This window comes from Astatotilapia calliptera, chromosome 16 (assembly GCF_964374335.1).
Source record: "Astatotilapia calliptera chromosome 16, fAstCal68.1, whole genome shotgun sequence".
NCBI lineage: Eukaryota > Metazoa > Chordata > Actinopteri > Cichliformes > Cichlidae > Astatotilapia > Astatotilapia calliptera.
The window spans coordinates 12762715-12783602 of NC_137437.1; the positions used below are offsets into that span (position 1 = coordinate 12762715).

Below are 20888 nucleotides of genomic sequence, written 5' to 3' on the forward strand. Positions count from 1 at the left end.
TCTTCTCCTGCTTTGACTAAGTTTTGTCTGGTTTTTCATGATTCATTTCAAATAAGTCTGAAGGTGACGGTCATGAAAAAGAAAAATAGGAGGGATGCACAGAAGAGACTTAAAAAAAAAAAGAATGAGAAACAAACAAACAGACCTTAAGGTGGCTGTTGAGATCAGCAGAAGGCTCCTCAGCATAGCCGCTGCTGTCAGACTGTAGGCTGTCTCTCCTCGAGAGGTCTACTAGAAAGAGAGAAAGGGGAAATAAACAGCTTTATTTCTTCCTGCATTACCCGATCTGTCCTGCAGGTGGCAGAGCAGAATCATTCATAGAAAACATGTTAGCGTGCAACAAGAAGCTGTGTAGAAATTCTATGTCTAAAGGAAACGAGATTCTTAGTTCATACCGAATAAAAACACATTAAGATGGAAAGAAAGACAAGGCTTTTAAGTGGATCAAAGCAGATAAAGAAGGGCTGCAGGAAGCTGCTGAACTCTGAATTTTAATTGGGGGAAAAAAACGACACTCCACTGGTTTGTTGCATGATTTACTACCAAGCAGTTAAAGAATTTAAAACAAAACTTTCTGACGTTCTGTTAGAAATCCTATAAATAAAAAAGCCCCACCAATTTTTTCCCCCCATTTATAATGAAAGAGTTCTTTTAAGATTTCAACAATGTTTTTCTATGAGATCTTATCATGTTGCATATTTAAAGCATCATCAGATTCAAGCATCAATAGGAGTGTTTGATTTGGAACTCCAGTGAACTATATATAGTTTTATGTACTCGATCTGGCTAGTTAAGGATTAAAAGATGGGCTCGCACTTCTTACAAACAATGGTGTGACTATATGGACAATGAAGATAAACAACAATGTTCATAACGGGCTCTAACAGAATCCACCTTAACAGGGAGTCGGTGTTAATGACAGAAAAGTCCACAGATATTTAGACAATAAAATGTTAAGAAGTGAAATTTCAGCCGTGGATTTCTTCAAAACGTCATTTTCAAGTAAAACGATCTAAACCAGGGGTCTCGAACTCCAGGCCTCAAGGGCCGGTGTCCTGCAGGTTTTAGATCTCACCCTGGGTCAACACACCTGAATCAAATGATTAGTTCATTACCAGGCCTCTGGAGAACTTCAAGACATGTTGAGGAGGTAATTTAGCCATTTAAATCAGCCGTGTTGGATCAAGGACACATCTAAAACCTGCAGGCCTTCGAGGCCTGGAGTTCGAGACCCCTGATCTAAACAATGAAATTTTTGTATTATTCAAACGTATCTTGGTGAGTGTTCCACAAGGAATGAAATGCATTCAGTCAGTCAGCCCTCACAGACACAGTACACATTTGCATTTTACTGAAAAGCACTGAATACAAACATGACCATCTGCTTGCTTAAAGGAAAAATGCAAGTGAAACGATAAGGTCACTCAGAAACTCAAGTCAGCGCTCACCTCCCGATCTAGACGTCCTGTGTGGGTTAGCCTCGTCTTCGTTAATCTACAGGACAAAAACAGGCTGAGTTTTAGGAGAAAGAAAGAACTGAACAGAGTCCTTCCCCTAAATAAAAGCTCAGGCTTTTTACCAACTACTCCACTTCACTGAGCAGATTCAGGCAACGTGTGTCAACAAGCTCGTTTTTCTAAAGCTGCAAAGACCAGTGGACACGGGTTCTCATCTACCTGACACCCATGTGTCCCTTTTCTGTCTTCAAGAGTTTTTTTGTTTTTTTACCCCCCCCCCCCGATGACGTAAGCTGTTGTGAACAGCTGGTTCTGAGGTCTAAAGTATAGCCTAAATATGCATAAAATTTCACTTCTGCCAGCGTATTACAGTAAGTAGAGGATTTTTGTCTTTATTTGCATGAATTTGAATCCTAGAGTATCGTTCCAAGCCATGCCCACTGGCTAACAGCCTACAAGGGAACCAGTCTGTGAGAACCGACAGCATACATGTAAATGTGAAATGGCTTTGGTAACCTGGGACTAGGGCTGGGCCATATTATACCGTTCACGGTAATACCGGTATAATGTTAGGCAACGATAGGAAAATGAAATATCGCGATAGAATGGGAGTAAAACGCGCATGCGCAGTGCCTTTGTTTTCATACGCACATGGCCGATTGTTGAGTGAAACAGATGAACCAGAATTGGTTTGTAAAAATGGTGCAACTTCCGTGATGTGGAACTGGTTTGGTGTTTGTCCGTCAGATACACAACAAAGCACATTTTTTTGCAGAACATGCAAGCGGCCGTTCTAAGATGCTCTTAAATCTGGGAGTAATCTGGGTCCTAAACTCCGTATGCTTCAGGTCAAACAACACTGCAGCATCACTTAGAGTTAAAAACTGTCTAAATTCTTTCATCTTTAATAAAACGATCAGCATTGCTGCTTTACCAGGTGTAACTATAAAGTTTAACTTCCAGGCATCCATGAAAACAAAAGTTATTACATTTAACGGAGTTAGAAGTTAGCAGGAAGCTAGCGGAAGTTAGCTCGCTAGTTTCGCTAGTTACCTAAGCATGATATTGCATGTTCTGACTGAGAGATTTCTGAAAAAATTCAAACGTACAGCTCTGCTATCACTTCCAACATAAATGAAGACAGGAAACTAAACAGCAGTGACGTTTGTAGGGTTACTGAAGTTTGGCTAGCTGGTATATAATGATGTGCTACGTGATCGCTAGCGACACAGCTATGTTAGCATAACATAAACAGTGAAGCTGGAGGACGAACACTAACACTTTTCCACTTATAAAAGTTAACGTGAAGGTTCTTCATGGTTAGAGACAAATGCAATCGCATGGCAGGATGCTGTAAACGGACCAAACTTCAGTCAGGAGAACAACTGAGATAATCCATCCACAATACGAGGTTAGTCATTAATATACTGCAACAACATGGGAATAGAGCAGCTACCAGAGAATTCAACATTAATGAATCAATGGTACAGAAGTGGAGGAAGCAAGAAGAATGAGTTTAATAAAGTTTGATTTATCTGACTGCTTTGTTTCGCTTAATGTGCCTTATAATCCCGTGCACCTTATGGTCCGAAAAATGCGTACTGCACACTGCAGTTTAATGTTGCAAAGCACCTCTTTTTAACTTCAGTGGATATTATACATGGTTATGCTCAGGATATGTCAGCCCATTTCTACTGGAAATGCCTTTTGGTTAAACTTTCAGCAAGGAATTTGCATTTGCACTGTTACATTTTTATAAAGCTTTAATGTACATAAAAACCAGCTTCTTGTTTAAGTGAAAATAAATGGAAGGTTGTCTTTTTGCGCTAGTAATGTTGTGGAGTTGTATTTTGTCTCGCATCAATTATATCGTCGGTTATATCGTTATCGCAAATTTTCAAATATATATCGTGATAAATATTTTTGGCCATATCGCCCTGCTCTACCTGGGACACCATCACAAACACAGGAACAGCTAAATAGTAGTTGGTGACAACATTGTAACATGCCCATGGAAAGAGGTCACCCACTAATTTGACCAAGGAGTATGAAGCCCCCAGAGAAACCCGTACCTCCTCTATTTCAAAAGAGTCTGCGTTTTCTGTGCGAAGATGTGCCGGCCGTGGCGGAGCCAGGGTGTGAGGAGCTTTCTCTGGGGTGGAGTTTCTTTTCTCCACCTCTTTAACCACCTGAGTGCCTTCCCCTGTTCCCTGGTTGGTTGACTGAAGGTCTGGGTCGGTGGTGTGCTGTTCAGGTCTGATGGGAAGTAGAAGTTAGTCAACTGAGAAGTAACTGGTAGAATATTTTGTTATTCAGTTATTTATATAACCTTAGCTTGACGTCTGAGCAAACTGGGACAGTGGGAGCTTATGTATGAGTACTGCAGCTTTGGATGCATGGATTCAAGCTGGCAGTGAAGTTTCATACTTCATGAAGAGTCTGATATCGGTTATTAATAAATACATGAGAGAGATTAACAGCAGCTTACGTGTTTTGAATTAAAACACTGATGCTATGAGTAGCACCAGGATGCTAATATGACAAAAATTACATCCCAAATTTGAGGTACTTTACAAATATTTTTCTTCTGTGTAATTCAGTGAATAATACATTTTAAGTCATTCAGAGGAATAGTTTTAAATGGAAACTTTCTTGTTAGTCATTCTAGTCACTTCTATTTATAAACCCAATTACAAAAAGGGTTCATACTCTGTATGTAAATAAAAGTAGAATACGTTGACTCACAAATCTCAAACTCATATTTTATTCACTGTAGAAGATAGCTAATGTTTGCACTGAGAAATTGTGGCATTTTAGAAAAAATACTAGCTCTTTTTTTTTTTTTTTTAAATCTGATTCTCAGAAGTAAAAAATAAGCACAGGCTAATTCTGATAATCTGCAGGAGTCTCTGTGGGCAAGGGATAAGGCCACGAGTCAATACTGAATCATGAATACCAGAAATACCAGATGTGAAATGATGCCTGCATCATCATCCAGCGCGATTATGATGGTTAATGATGGTCTTTGGAAGCCTATTCTTGGAGAGTGGTACAGATCTTTACATGCTAGCTAGGAGTACTCTGACTGCAGTTATGTGCGGGGATGCAATCCTCACATCTATTACCTGAGATGATTCAGTGACACCTGGGTTACTCCTTGTACAGGACAATGCCCAGCCTCATGTCTGCAATTCCTGAATGACAGTAACTGATGGCACTGACTAGCCGTCACATTCCTCAGACCTGAATCCAATTGAGAACATCTGAGATGTTATGGTGCATCTGAAACCAGAGACAGACCGTCTAGGAGCTCACTAATGCTCTGATCCAGATCTGGAAAGAGATCCCCAGGACACCATCTAATATCTTATTTGCTACAGGATTAACGGTAGCAAAAAGCAAAACTAGAAATGGTCTGTGGGCACCACTTGCTAAGTATTTCCCTTTTGTCTCATTTGTTGCCTCTCCATCACACCTGCTGTCACTGTTCTTTGTACTAAAGCAGGTGAAATGGATTCACAATGTAATATGATTCCTAACTGGACAGACCGATATTACTGAGGTCTGACAAAGTTTGAGAACCACTGGCTTCAATATCGATCTATATGTGTCATCCACAACTTCAAACTGGTTTATATGCATTAAGTAATGATACCTGTTGTCTGTTAGGGAACCTGTCTCTCCATCCCCACTGGTTTCCTCTGTAACTGTCGCGAGGGGACAGTTGTCTTTCTTGCGCATGTGTTTTGGGCTAACCACCTCTGCCTGGTGGTGAGAGTTGGTACTGGATCCGTCCTGTTCTGCTGACGCTGGTGCGTCAGCAGGAGCTTCATGTCCGTTGGTTAGCATTTGCTGGTTAGGCGTTTGGGCTTCCGTCGACTCTGAGTTGGACGAGAACAAGTTGCGTCTGCTAATGCTTCTCGTGAGGATTTTGGCAGCGTTTATTACTGGGTCCCTCTTCTTCAGAGGAGAAGACTGCTCGTCTCCTCCTCCCTTTCGTCCTCCTTTTGCTCCTCCCTCTACTTCTCAGACACAATTATAAAAAGTTAGAAAAAAGCCAAATCACTAACACTTTGGAGTAACACAAATATTGGTCAAACAACTACTAAAATAACTATTAAACTATTAAAAACTATTAAAAAAAACAAACCAAAAAAAAAAAAAAAAAAAAAAAAAAAACACCTGTCAGGAGTAGGGATGGGTATCGTTTAGGTTTTATCCGATATCGGTGCCAAACCGGTATTTTTGAAACAGTGCCGGTGCTTAAACGGTGCTTAAAGAATGGAAAACACAAACTTTGTCCAAAAACCTCTCATGTTCAGCTGTTTTTTTTTGTAAAAAGATAACAATGTTAGCCTTTTCTGCAGCTATAGAGCATATACGGCATCACTCTTGGCTGGAAGCAGTGCTTAAACAATGGAAAAAACACAAACTTTGTCCTAAACCTCTCATGTTTAACTGTTTTCCACTTTTTCTTTGGTCATTTTAGCCTTTTTGGCCAGGGTGAAGGGAGTATCTGCCATCAAACAAGAAGACAGCTGCATGTAACTACGACGGTGTTTGCTAGTTCACCTTACATGCATTAATTTAATAACGTGGTTAGCCTACTCAGCGTAAATTACACACGAACAACATGAAGCTACTCACGCAGAGAAGAACGGCTGCTGCTGCCATCATCATCCTCATCATTTCTGCTACACTGGCAGGGCTAGGGGCCAGGACTCTACTCTTCGTGTTTTTGGGGGATGTTGCTAACTCCGGGTCCGATAACGGGCAACCCACCCGCAGTAGATGTGCTCGGTGTGAGGTCTTGCAGCAAGCTATCAAATACGGCGCATTTCTCAGCTTTTAAAAAAAAACGTTATGCGTCGCCAGGTGTTTCATCAGATTTGAGGTGTTACCTCCTTTGACAGTATCACAGTATCAGCTTAAAGCACTTGTTGCAGGCTGCCGAGTTTGCATATTTTGCTGTGAAGTACAGCCATACTTTTGACCGCTTTGCCTTGGTCATTTTTAACCTGTAGCTCTGCTCTAAAAGAACGTACGTACCTGGCCCCGCCTACTATCCTCGGAAACGTAAAATGATTGGCTAGAATCCAAAGTGTATCACAGCTCAGGAAAAAAAAGCACCGAAATAAAGCACCGAAATGTGCGGTGCTTTTCGGTCTGGTTACTACCGTTTATGTCAGAACCGGATACCGGTACCCATCCCTAGTCAGGAGGCAAGGGTGCTGATCATGTCTTATTTAAAAATGTCTGTTCATCGTCTATTATGTAAAGTGATCCTTGTTAAAGCATCAAGTTGACCAGATATGACTAAAAACCATATGGACTTTGCTTTCAGTATCAAGTATAGGGCTACCCAACTATTCAGCTAGTGATTTTTATCAGTGTTTTTCTAGTCTGATGACTTCAGTTAAATAAGCCCACTGTAATATATTAAGTACATTTTATTGTAAACATCCTCCACAGCAGTAAAAGTCAGATTAGTGTTTGTGCACGACTCTCTGCGCTGCTCAGCCGGTCCAGACTAAAACAGTCCTTCAATGGACTTTCTGTTGTTGTTGTCGTCATTACCTTGATCCGTAGTGCTGATCCGCTGGACCGGCTGCCCAGAAACTTGACTGTAGAGCTGGAAGAACTCGTTCGCTACTGTTGTCAAGACCTCGATCTGACGGAAACGACCTGAGAAAGAAGGCAGACAAGACGGTCATAACTAGGGATGGGTACCGGTATCGTTCTGACATAAACGGTAGTAACCAGACCGAAAAGCAGCGCACATTTCGGTGCTTTTTTTTCCTGAGCTGTGATACACTTTAGATTCTAGCCAATCTGTCTGTGAAGGTTCTCAGTCATCCAGGTCATCGTAGTCAAAGGAGCTTGCAAAGAAAAGCGTCTGGACTTCTTTAAGTTGCTTGAAGACGTTTCACCTCTCATCCGAGAAGCTTCTTCAGTTCTAAGGTCAAATGGTGGAGAGTCCCAGATATAAACCTAGTGGGAGTGACCCCTCCCCTCTGTCCCTCTGTGGGGGGTCACTCCCACTAGGTTTATATCTGGGACTCTCCACCATTTGACCTTAGAACTGAAGAAGCTTCTCGGATGAGAGGTGAAACGTCTTCAAGCAACTTAAAGAAGTCCAGACGCTTTTCTTTGCAAGCTCCTTTGACATTCTAGCCAATCATTTTACGTTTCCGAGGATAGTAGGCGGGGCCAGGTACGTACGTTCTTTTAGAGCAGAGCTACAGGTTAAAAATGACCAAGGCAAAGCGGTCAAAAGTATGGCTGTACTTCACAGCAAAATATGCAAACTCGGCAGCCTGCAACAAGTGCTTTAAGCTGATACTGTGATACTGTCAAAGGAGGTAACACCTCGAATCCGATGAAACACCTGGCGACGCATAACGTTTTTTTTAAAAGCCGAGAAATGCGCCGTATTTGATAGCTTGCTGCAAGACCTCACACCGAGCACATCTACTGCGGGTGTGGTGCCTGTTATCGGACCCGGAGTTAGCAACATCCCCCAAAAACACGAAGAGTAGAGTCCTGGCCCCTAGCCCTGCCAGTGTAGCAGAAATGATGAGGATGATGATGGCAGCAGCAGCCGTTCTTCTCTGCGTGAGTAGCTTAATGTTGTTCGTGTGTAATTTACGCTGAGTAGGCTAACCACGTTATTACATTAATGCATGTAAGGTGAACTAGCAAACACCGTCGTAGTTACATGCAGCTGTCTTCTTGTTTGATGGCAGATACTCCCTTCACCCTGGCCAAAAAGGCTAAAGTGACCAAAGAAAAAGTGGAAAACAGTTAAACATGAGAGGTTTTTGGACAAAGTTTGTGTTTTTTCCATTGTTTAAGCACTGCTTCCAGCCAAGAGTGATGCCGTATATGCTCTATAGCTGCAGAAAAGGCTAACATTGTTATCTTTTTACAAAAAAAAACAGCTGAACATGAGAGGTTCTTGGACAAAGTTTGTGTTCTCCATTCTTTAAGCACCGGTTTAAGCACCGGCACTGTTTCAAAAATACCGGTTTGGCACCGATATCGGATAAAACCTAAACGATACCCATCCCTACTCCTGACAGGTGGTTTTTTTTTTTTTTTTTTAATAGTTTTTAATAGTTTAATAGTTATTTTAGTAGTTGTTTGACCAATATTTGTGTTACTCCAAAGTGTTAGTGATTTGGCTTTTTTCTAACTTTTTATAATTGCGTCTGAGAAGTAGAGGGAGGAGCAAAAGGAGGACGAAAGGGAGGAGGAGACGAGCAGTCTTCTCCTCTGAAGAAGAGGGACCCAGTAATAAACGCTGGTATCGGATAAAACCTAAACGATACCCATCCCTAGTCATAACACACCGCTCCAGAGAGAGAGAACAGCAGGAAAACAAAGAAAGAAAAGGACATGTGCAAGGCTTCCAGCCTGGACTGCTGGCACAGGACAGACTGTAGCCATGAATTTATGCTGACCCTGTTCAACAGAACAAACCACTTTTTTTTTTAAGGGCGTAAAGCATCAACCAACTACAAAGCAATGACCAATTTGCTTTTTTAAGTGAAAAAGATCTTAAAGTATAGATTTCTGTATCCTGCATAGTGCTGAGTAAAATAAAATAAAAAAAATCATCTCAGGAGATTCACAGTTTCAGAAAACCAGACACCAGAGCTGTGACACTGCAGGAGACCAGAGACACGAACAGCAACTGCCAGAAACTATGGATTTTTTTTCAGTTTCCCCTGCTTTTGTATTGTTACAAGCTAAATGTGTGCTCTAGGCTCTAAAAATGAAACGGACATGTTTTCATCAGATTCTCAGTAAAGCTCCATAAATGTAATTTCAGCCTGTTACAGATGAAAGTTGACAGTCATGAGTTTGGCCTTTGCTCTAAAATAGAGCTCACTATACAAGTGTTTATTAGATGAGCAGAAATAAAGGAGTGAATGGTGGAGTGATTCCACAGCAGGACTTCATTCTTCAGAGAAATTGCTATTGTTAAAAATCTGGTTTTAAACAAAATGAATGTTTTGAATTGAAGAACTATTCTGAGAAATGAAAAACATCAAAAGCTGAACACGGACGTCAGCTCCGCCACTCCTTCCTCCTCCTCCCTCCTCTTGGGGTTGTGTAAGTCGAGCTGTCAGTCTTATTTCTAACAGGATGATGACTTGCATACTTTCCTGTCTTCCCTGCTCCCCCTGCCTGTCTCTCACTGTCTAAATACTCATCAGTCTGTTATAAAAACACCGACTTCTGTCTCCTGTCTTTATGTGAACATGTTGTTTCTCGCTTTTATGTAACAACCTGAAACACAGATCTGCTAACTTATATTTCCCTCACCTCTGACTTGCAAAGCCAAAACAACAACAACATTTATTTATACTGCATCAGAGGTAAAAGTAAACACATCATAACTGGATGTGTACATTTGATGGTGCTCTCACATAAAAAGTTAAAAGCAAAAGCCAAGTTGTAGCTTAGAGTTTACTCAGCATCTCTGATGTTTTAGCTTGCTTTAGCTCCTGGGTTCTGTTTCAGTGTGCTTTCACACCTACAGTTTATTTAATCTGGTTTGAATCAGTGCATGTTCTGGACGAGTGGATAACAATGATAATTTTACTCCAAACATCCAGCCAATATTTCAGGCAAAACCATACATAGCAGGCTAGTTGCTACAGTTTCTGTACTCTGTAGTCAACCACAAAGTATACAAGGCTACTGGAAGACGTTTAGCTTGAGTCAGTCAAGGTTAGCATAAACTAACTAAGCAAAAAGACCCTATGCAATGATGCAGATGTGGACGTTGGCCTTTCCTAAAATTTGTTTTTACCCCAAAGTGGCCCAAAAAACCCAAAACCAATTAATGCACCTTTAACCTCCTAAGACCCGAACTCTTTCACGACATGCATTTTTAATTTCTCTTTGATATTTTTTTTAACCTTATTTTTGTTTTTAAGAAAAATAAGAGCCACATATGAGGATTTGTTTAAAATTTTGATAGAACAGTGGCAGTATAATGTCCTCGTAAGTGGATATCAGGCCCATGTAGAGCAAAATTGAGTATTTTAGTCTAAATAACCCAAATTGTGATGTCCACATATGTGGATACAGGGTCCGAGGAGGTTAAAATAAGCTGCAGATCAGGCTGTCACTCACAACTCATGAGTATAGAACATCCTATTACACATACAGCTGTGTGTGATGATAGTAATACTGTGCGAGTGAGTTTCCTGCTCACTGCTGACTCTGCGTTAATGCTCATTCTGAGGATCCTAATACAGGAAGTGAGGATTAAGTGAAAACGGCACACACTCTTTTTCTGTATCCATCCCTGGAGATTTCTTTCTGATGGTGAGAACGGAGCTTACATAACAAACAACAACACACGCATGTATGTCTGGGATCTAGGGAACCAGTGGACGAGTATGAGAATGTTCTGGAAAAGAAGAAAGCCTCCAGGAACCTGACACGGGCCAGAAACTGTTAAAGGAGCAGTTCATCTTAGACACCCATCTGTAACTTTCATACATTTAGCTTTGAAATAAACATCTACTTAATCTTTTAGCTTTGGAGACCTGGACTGTCTTTTACTGTTACCATGTGCAAGTGTCCAGGTATGTGGAGGTTAAAAAAAAAAAGGAAACGCTCCTCTGAAGTTTCATCTGTGCCTGTCATTTACAACCCTGGTCCACAAAAGTTGACATGTTGTATACAGTGAGTACATCAGCAAGGCAAAATATCAAATGTTGAGACAATACAATACACTTCCTTTAAATTTAATGCAAGGATGTTTCAAAAAACGTTGAGGGCAGAGGGACGTTTACCATTGTGTTGCATGACCTCCTTTTGCTTGATATGAGGTTTCAACAGTTCAGGGCGTTCTTTGTTGCATTTTTCCACTTCGCAATGCTCCAAATGTTTTCAGTTCATCCGTTGTGACCTTCAGAATGTGGTTTGTATCATCTTACAAAATTAAGCAAGGAAATACTTGAAAAACACCGCCAGATATGTAGCACATATCATAACATTTCCCCCATTTTCACAGGCTTAAAAGTAATTGATACAGTTTGAGGGCCATGTGAGGCCTGTCCCCTTCTTATTTAATGTCAGAATGAAGCAGACATAATATTTGAATTTGATTCAAAGGTTTTCAATCTAATTTCAAATGGGGTCCAAAGAGCTGTCAGTGCAAGTGAAGGCAGGTTATCGTTAAGCTGAAAAACCAACCTATCAGAGACAGCAAAAAATTTAGGAGTGGCCAAAACAACAATCGTGAAATAAAGGAACTGATCAGCTCAGCAACACTAAAAAGACCTGAAAGATCTCAGGAGAAAAACAGCTGATGATCCGAGACAAACCTCATAAAATACATCTGCCAAACACGGTGGAGGAAATGTTATAGCATGGACGTGTATGGCTGTGAGTGGAACCAGATCACTAGTATTTATCGCCCATAGAGCAGCTATTCTCTCCTCAAATTCAGATTCAATGCTGGAAAACTTCATTTCCAAAATGAATGAATGAGCTAAAGCATAATATCGCAGAATATTTTCATCCAAATATTTAAAATAATTATGAAATTTGAAATTCTGTTTGTCCAATCACTTCGGAGTCTCTAGAAATGGGGGACCATGTATAAAAACGCTCGCAATTTCCAAACAGTTCAAGCAAAATTTGTGTTAAACCCTTCACTGGTCTAAAATCCGCTAAAAACTATAGACTTTCTATATTCATCCAATAAACTACAGCTCTAAGTGTACCGTCATGGATGCTGACTTTTGAACAAAGGGCTGATAACAGGCTCAATAGTCCATCTTTTCTTTATTTTAAAAACCCACCATCCATGATTTGAAAAAGACTTTCACACACACACACACACACACACAAGTACAGCTAGCAGTGCCGCATGAGGGAACAGAACCGCATGGCTGGATTATGTCGAAAAAATATCATTAAACTGTTTGCCTATGCAGGATTTCATGGTCTGATAAATAATAAGCTTCAGCTGCTCTCAAATACTCTATAATGATTTCTTCACATTCTAATCTCTAATAATCATGTTGCTGATCCACTGACAGTTAATGCAGCTAATTGTGGGATGTTAATTCAGGTCTTTCCAAGTAATGTATGACTTTTTTCATTTGTTTTGTGGCAACATTTAAATTGAGAATGCACATCACTTTCTAATTTCTATCATTTTTTTTGCACCAGTTCAAGGCAAATACAAGCTTTTCTTTCCATTTGTATGTTGTTTTTGTATGTTACTAAAATTGTCAACGTTTCTCATTACATCGGTTTGATCTGCAGAATAATATCAGTCAGTAATAACAGTCAAAAGCTGTGACTTCTTTGTGAACTCTTAACACCTGAGAGCGTAAGCCTGGAAGAGTTGCATGATTTGTAGAGAGTCAACAGGTCTTCTGTTGACTCTCAGTCAGGGTGATGTCATGTTCACTTCTTCGCATTCATCTGAAGCGTTCAACACGTCTGATTGTGACGATTAAACTGAAATCATACTGAACTTGAGAGACTGCTGTCAGTACATTTGTGCTCTCCATTTCCACAATGAAGGCAGTGCAAGTGTCCAGCCAAGGTTCGCTGGGCTCTGATGTGTGTAATAAACAAACATTGATAAGAGAGCCACTGCAGACCTTTGGATAGTGTGTGAGAGCATTGCTAGAGTTTGTAGCAATGGACTCAATATAAAAAGCATTAGAGCAATGTAGACCGTGCTTGTGGCTGAAGAGGCACAGCTGCTCAGTCAAGACAGCTGGAGATTTCAGCGAAACAGGAAGAAGCCACTTGAAGTTGTTTGTCATATGAAATTCAATGGAAGCCAGCGGGGCCGAAATTAAATATGAGAAATAGGACTGCGCCTTTCCAAACAACACAAGTCAAGAGACAAGGTCAAAGGATTTTTATCATTAATAAATACAAAGAGGTTTTCTTTCCTGTGATATTCCCGGGACAAGTTAAGGTGCAATTATTTCTTTGCACACATAAAAGCTCACAACAATCAGCAACAACATTAAAACAAGAGCGAGTTGAATAACAATCAATCACGCCTTTATAACTTTTTTAAATATCCTGCTTGGAAACAGCGGTGTATGGCATTTATGCAGATGCTCCTTTGATTCGGATCAACTAAACAGTGTCGCAGAGCAAGCATACCCTCTTTCGTGGAAATGGTACTCCCCCAGAAAGCTATCACACCAAACCACACCATAACCCTGCTGAGGGTTGACCCGAGGACCACAGCAAAGAGCCAAAGGTGATGACTTTTATCTGCCCACCACAACTTTGGCTTTGACTCGGTTGAGTCAAGGAGCTTCAGTTTGCGTGCCATCAAACATCTTGTGACTCATATAGTTATTACTGGGAGCTAACAAGAAAATGAGGTCGTGACCCTGAGATATGCAGACAGAAATAATATATGTACACGAGCAGCCACACCCACTCTTGGTGTCCATAATGACCTGCATTAGTGTTTTAGAAAATAAACATCCAGGCCTGGGACCTTTGGTAAACTAAATGTCAGGATTTCTATTTGTTGGTGACAGAGATTACTTCATTGGCTACTGTCTGCAGCTCACACTCACAATATTAACCTTTCACACCACAACGCTCTATGTAGAAAAATCCAACAGCTGTTGAGATTAACTTTTGTTAAATTTAGTTAATTCTGCAACACACACACACACACACACACACACACACACACACACACACACACACACACACACACAAACCTTGAATGACAAGAAGAACATTGAGTCCTGCAACAGATGGCATGGCTCTCACAGAGCCCTGATCAACATCACAGAGTCAGACTGAGATCACATGATGAGACACCAGGCGCCGACATGGACTCAATTCAAAGTGTGGCATTATTCTGCAAAATGCCAAAGCCTGCATTGGCATACTGATGAGTCGGGATCAATTTAAACCAGTAATCTAAATTCCAAAGAAGTTAGGGCGCTGTATAAAATGTTTAAAAAAAAAACAAACCCAGAATGCAATGATTTGCAAACCAGATTTTACTCACAGAAGAACATAAAAACATTCAAATATTTAAAATGAGATGCACCATTTTAAGAGGAAAAATTTTGGCTCAGTTTGTATTTTGTGGCAGCAACAAATTAAAAATAAATAAATAAATAAATAAAAGCAGGCCATGTTTACCACTGTGTAACATCTCTTCTTCTTTTAACAGCAGTCTACAAACTACAAACTGAAGAGAACAGCTGCTGGACTTTCAGAGAAAGAGTGTTGTCCCATTTTTGTCTGCTATCTAGCTGCTTAACAGTCCTGGGTCTTCTTTGTCATATTTTTTAATTTAGTGATGTTCCAAATGTTAATGCTAAACTGCCCTGCCTGCAATACAGACCTTTTCACCAAAGAGTTAAGGTCAGTGATCCTAACACTGGTTTTCAGCTTTGTCCCTTACACACAGGGATTTCTCCAATTTCTCCAAATGTGTAGGTGATATCATGCTCTGTAGATGAGTCTCTGCAATTTGACTTTTGGGACAATTATTCTGAAATTGCAGCACAGTTTGTAGATGCAGTTTTTTTTTGCAGACTGGTGAACCTCTGCACATCTTTGCTTCTGAGAAACTACCTCTCTAAGATGCTCTTACAGTCCCAGTTACTTTTCCAGCCTTTCGTTGCCTTCTCCCAACTTTTGAGACGTATCGCTGCCATCAAATTCAAACTAAGCCAATATTTTTAATTAAATACTGAAATGTGTCAGTTTAAACATCTTATATATTTTCTATGTACTAAAATAGGGGCTTTGGAAATGCAAATCAGTGCATTCTGTTTATATTTACATTTACACAGCATCCAAACAGTTTTGGACCTGGGTTTATATTTGGCTTTTATGCAGTTGAGACAGTTGTTCATTTATCATAGTTGACACCACAAATCCGCATCTTATGTTAGCCGTTGACAAGTGTATGGCTGGTTGTGTGAAGTGATCGTGACAACAACTTACTTGCAGGTAAAAAAAAACTAAAACAAAACTAAAACTAAAAAGACAAGACCAAAAAAGAAAACAAGGCAGACCTCGATCGGCCGTATGAAAATATAAATCTGTTGCCTTCAACGAGCACAACAGCAACAAAGAACAGCAAACAAGAAGAAGTGAGACTTTATCATCAATAAACTGGAGCAACTAAAAAGTAGAAAAGTGACCAAAGACTCAGTTAAAGTATTCTAGAGCTGAACTAATTTCACCTCTGAAGTGATTCATCTTCAGACACACACACACACACACACACACACAGCTGACTGTCTTCTTCTTGACAGTTTAACAGTGTAAGTGCAGTAAAAAAAAAAAAGAAATGCTTTGCCAGATCCTGTGTGTGTGCGTGTGTCTGTTCGGTAGTGAGCCAGTACCTTCATGCAAAAACGCATTTGAAAACAAAAAGAGGCCAGGATGTTAGCGGAGCAGGTCTGTGTGCACGTGTGCGTGCGTGCGAGTGTGTGTGAGTTTGGGACAAACAGACCTTTGTCTTTGCTGGCAGTGTTGTCCAGGCAGTTGGCAGAACAGCTAAAAAAGCTGAAGGACCCCACAAAACACCACAATAATACTGGGAACAGGACACACACAGTCACCGAGCTTCACTTCCTCTGCCTACAGTTTCAGGACGTGAACCTCTGAGCTTCTCATCACTATCATGGTTAACCCTCCACCTGCAGCACTGAGGCTGTAGAAAGTAAATCCAAACACCAGAAGAGATGCAGCAGCGTTAAAAGCATGGAGGTACATACTTGTCAGGGCGTAGTTGGGGTTCTCCACCTCCATCCGCTGCAGCTGAGCTGCCAGGTAGACCTGTATATGTAACACAGGAAATAATGCCATTACAAACATTATCTGTGACTGATGGTAATACGGCAGCAGGTTTTCCCCTGCTGATAATGTTTACTTAATATAGAGGTAACTAAGAGTCACTGTGGGAATTTTTTTCCCTTTATGTTTGCATTCTGTCTGATCAATAGAGAAAGGCAGAGCTTCACTGTAACAACAGTATGAGTCACTGCACCTCGAGCTGTGGGCGCAGGTCTGTACCAATACACCTGGAAAAGTAACTAGAGGAGCTGGTTCACCAGCCCTCTCCCCGAGCACCACCAGGGCTGATCAAGACAGGCCATAACTCTGCTTAGCTATGGCTGTGCTTTGGTTGTAAAGTCTATGGCTGTGATACATTATCTTGTAATTTGGGGAAGACAAATTGCTTTGATTTGTTGCAAGTGTGCGGTAAATTTAATTTAAGCTACTCCTTAGTAAGCATCTCCGTCACTGTATTGAAGCAACACAAGTGAAATAGAGTAGAGCTTAGTTACGTGCATAACTTAAACCTCAAACGCAGCTGAAGTTTTAGCAGTAAGCAAGTCTGTAGCCACTACTTTGCCGCTCTCATTGACCACATACTGCCTTAGATTATGCTTGAAAAGAAGGACCGAGCATTGTGAGGTCTCACATTTGCCAACACACAACTTTGTGGACCACAGGAAATCCAATAATGATTCCTTGGGAATGTAAGACTTTCAGCGAGGGAATGCCAACGGGTTTTAAAAAAATTATTTTACACTCAACATCTATACAAGCCACAATTCTGCACAGTGTGAAGATCCTTGGTTCCTTGGTTCAGCGTTCCTCATTAGCACGCACATGGTAACACTGTAGATCAAGTTTTGCACACTAGTATCATGGCTGAACATCTTGTTCTGGTTTTTAGAAACCCCAATAAGAAAAAGCTTACTGCTATTTGGAGAGCTCCAATAAAAACTGGCCTACTGCTAAAAGCCAGAAATAGTATTATGCTCATGCCTACAGAGGTATTAATGATAAAATAAAAAGATAAAACATACCAAAGATATAAAAAAATATGAATAGGAATCTTTTTTTAAAAAAAAAGCCAACGATAACAGTTTGACAGGGATTAAATTGTATTTTTGCACCAAGAAGGTGATTCAAGGAGATATTAGACAAAAACTTGGAATATCTCAAAATGGTCATCTTAAAAAAAAGAGATAACGGGGCAAGAAGAAGTGGCAGAGCTAAAAACTATGTACAGCAGATGAACTGTAGCTGAAAGTCACGTCTTTAAGAAATAAAAAAACTCCAGCAGAGAGAGCGATGCATGATGATTTCCAATTTCAATAAAACACTGCACCGATTTCCCATTTTCCTGGCAAAATGTAAAGAAACGAAGGGTGGCTCAAAACATTTGCACAATACTATGTGTCAAAAAACTTTACGTCCCTGAATATGGCTAGTGTATGACTTTAAAAAAAAAAAAAAAAAAACCCTGAAAAATGTGAATGCTTAACGTTTTCTAATAAACCGCAAAAATATAAAGTAATCATGCAAATAAAGAAGATTTCATTGTTTTTGGAAGTATCTGGTCACGAGAGTATTAAAAAAACATTTAAATTTGGAGCAAAATAAATTTAATTCACGTTAAAGTTATTAAAAATCGTCCTGCATGAGTGAGTGTCAGAAGAATTTGCACCAGACCATCAAGTAGACTGTGAAACATTTCACTGAGTAAGTTGAAAGTTGGATCTGCTTGTGCCATTAAATGCAAAGTCAAGGATCACTGAAGTGACTTGGACGTATCCTCTGTGCTCCTGGTTCTGTGAAAGTGTTTGCAATGTACGGCCAGCGACCTTCTGATCATTCACAAGTGTGCATTATAAAAGTGCTAAACAAACTACAACGATGAACTTAAAAAAAAATCAAAACAAAAACAAATCCATTTCTTTTGCTCTGTCTGTACCTTGATGTCGATGCCTCGCGCCGAGGAGCTGCTGTTGAAGAACCTGGAGGGAATCTTTGAGGACAGGTCGGGTTCTTCTCGACCAAAGCCAAGGTTTAACAGGATTTCCTCAGGATCCTCCTCGTATAGGTCCAGCAGTTCTGACACACTGCGGAGAGACACACGTTAGAGAGAAAGTTCAGAATTAGTCTGAACTTTCTCTCTAACTGCAGAGTGACGACTGCAAATCTGAACCGCTATGAAAACACACAGCAAGCAAGCAGAGTCCTGCTCTTCAACCATTTTACTGAGACCTGAATCCTGACTAGCAGCAGAAGACTAATCCATCCCACATTTTCACCTCAGGTTTTGCCAACACAACAAGTTGCTATTTGCGTAGAGCAGACAGTGTAAAGTAGTTATGCAAAATAGTGTATTTTATATTGTATTTGGGTGATTCTAACACAGTGATACCTGCATTTAGATGAGGCTGCTGTGGTTTCTTTTTCTACCCGCTGATAACTCAGCGAGATAATCGTCTGCACTGTAAGGTGATGATGCTACTCATCTTCATAATACAGTTTCTATTTTTATGTACTTGTGAAATCGTGAGAAGCCACTATACATCATTTACCACATTTAACACCAGCTAATAACGTCAGCCGCCAGACACGCCTGCTGCTCCGACCTCATCGCCTTATCCTGTCCACTCACCACAACCACAATCATCCTGATAATTTACCCACCACATGTGTTTATAGGTAAAGGATGTGGACAGTAGATATTTCTGATAGAGCAGTGACACTGCAAGCCATTATTACTCCAACCAAAAACAATTAACCTACATTTATTTCAACACTAGAGGTTCCTGATTCTTTACTTTGGCTCACAACTTTTAAAAAGAATTAAATTTAAGTGTCTGCTCATGGCTAGTGCCCAATCAGAATTACCCTGATGGGTCTGGGAGGAGGAGTTGGCCGTCCGATTGGGGTCTGGAATGTGGGGCCTCCCTGCTGCTGCCGAGCCGGGGCAGTCTGCTTCTCCCCACCCCAGGGAAAAGGGTAACACCACCTGGGTCTGGGTGCAGTTCCCCCTCCAGGGGCAAGGGTACCTAGACCCAGGGCTTAGAGTACGCTTGGGGAGTGTGATTGTGTGTACAGCGTCTCTTTATGTCTGTCTCCACGTTGGTTGCGTGTTGAGTAATTGCATATGAGAGCATGAGGGTGGGAATGGATGTTTGTATCTGTGTGTGCCTGTATGTCTGTGTCTATATGTCAGGTTGGGTATCAGACGCCACCTCTCTGGGGACATCTCAGGCCCTCCAAGGTTTGGAGGTCTATCTCCCCCCACCACCACTTCCCCTGCCAGTGGCGGACCCCCTCAGACATCGGTGCGTTGGTGGTTCTTTGTGTCTGGGGATGGGCGTCCAGGTACACACCGGCTCACTCCTTGGCGGCCACTTATCGGGGCCTGGAGCCTGGGGCTCGCTCGGGCCACTTTGGGGGTGGGGTGCCCCCGGCCTCTCGGCCTGGGGCTCGGTCACTCAGGCACAGCTGGCTGCCGGCGGAGCTCACGGGCGCGTCACTGCAACTCCCCCTGGCTTCTGCTCCACGGCTGCTGAGTGAGCCCTCATCTGGGACTCTCCTCAGCTCTTTCTGGGACAGTGGTGCGGCTGCCCCTCTGTTGGTCTTCCTTGGTCTCTTGTGTTCTGGGGGCCTCTGGATGTCTGGAGTTTCGATCTAGGGAATCTCCTAACTACTGCTCGACATCCAAGGAATTTAAAATAAGATGGTTTTTGGACAAAAACTCTTGCACTCCTCTTGAATAGATAACACTTCCTCTTAGAAATACACCCTGACTTTGACCTTTATGGACAGTAATTTTGTTTGGCTACAAATGAAAAACCTGAAGTACCAGACTGTTTCTTAAAGTTCACCATCGGGACACTTCTTCTGAGAAACTAGTTTGAGAAATGCTGTCACTTCATTACTTGGCAGACGATTGGATGAACCATCCGTTTATCACCATCTACCATGGGCAAACTTCAACTAATCAGGTCATCAATTCACAGGATGCCGAGCGTGCAAAAGAGGACATGCTACCATATAGTTACAGCAGTGCAGCTGCCTATGTACTTAGAATATTACAAGATTTATTTACATTTAATTTATTTATTACTGCACTTAGGTGGTAATAAATAAATAAATTCATTGGCATGTGATTGGATGAAGCATCTGGCTAAAATAAATGCATAACTGCAGTCGCACTGGCTAGGTGCTTATTGGTCAGACTTACGTTTAACTAACAGCACAACTTAAAACCTTGCAATGCAGATACTCTACTGATTAAAATCTTCAACTCCCTTGCAAGGTAAACTAAAGAGTTCTCTGGTTTGAGATTTAATATCAGCATCTCTGAGAGTTACTTTCTGCAGATCCCTGCACAAATCTGAGTGAGAAGTGAGCAAATGAACTGACCTGGACACGGTGCTGCTTTTCCCAGATCCTGTGGAGTTCAGACTCTTTCCTTTCTCTTTATATTGGCTCCTTTTCTGATCCGCCGCAAGATCAAAACTGCATATGAAGCATTAACATACAGAGAGGCATTAAATCACGCACGTGCATGTGAGAGAAGGGAGAATCTAAAGCTGTTTTTAAACATGAACTCTGGAAAAC

General features: G+C 41.1%; 1 protein-coding gene across 4 annotated transcripts in view; it reads right to left on the bottom strand.

Moving 5' to 3' along the window:
* Positions 1-20888, bottom strand: part of itprid2 (ITPR interacting domain containing 2) — a 51703-nt gene that overhangs the window by 6972 nt on the left and 23843 nt on the right. For 2 of the 4 annotated variants that reach the window (XM_026144926.2, XM_026144927.2), the window contains exons 8-15: positions 20691-20786; positions 18235-18382; positions 16223-16283; positions 7035-7142; positions 5113-5479; positions 3530-3713; positions 1449-1494; positions 146-231 (exon numbers count right to left, since the gene is read on the bottom strand). In XM_026144926.2, the coding sequence (XP_026000711.2) occupies positions 146-231; positions 1449-1494; positions 3530-3713; positions 5113-5479; positions 7035-7142; positions 16223-16283; positions 18235-18382; positions 20691-20786 (1096 nt within the window). The remainder of the gene's footprint in view (positions 1-145; positions 232-1448; positions 1495-3529; positions 3714-5112; positions 5480-7034; positions 7143-16222; positions 16284-18234; positions 18383-20690; positions 20787-20888) is intronic. The other 2 variants (XM_026144928.2, XM_026144929.2) reach the window with 2 other exon arrangements.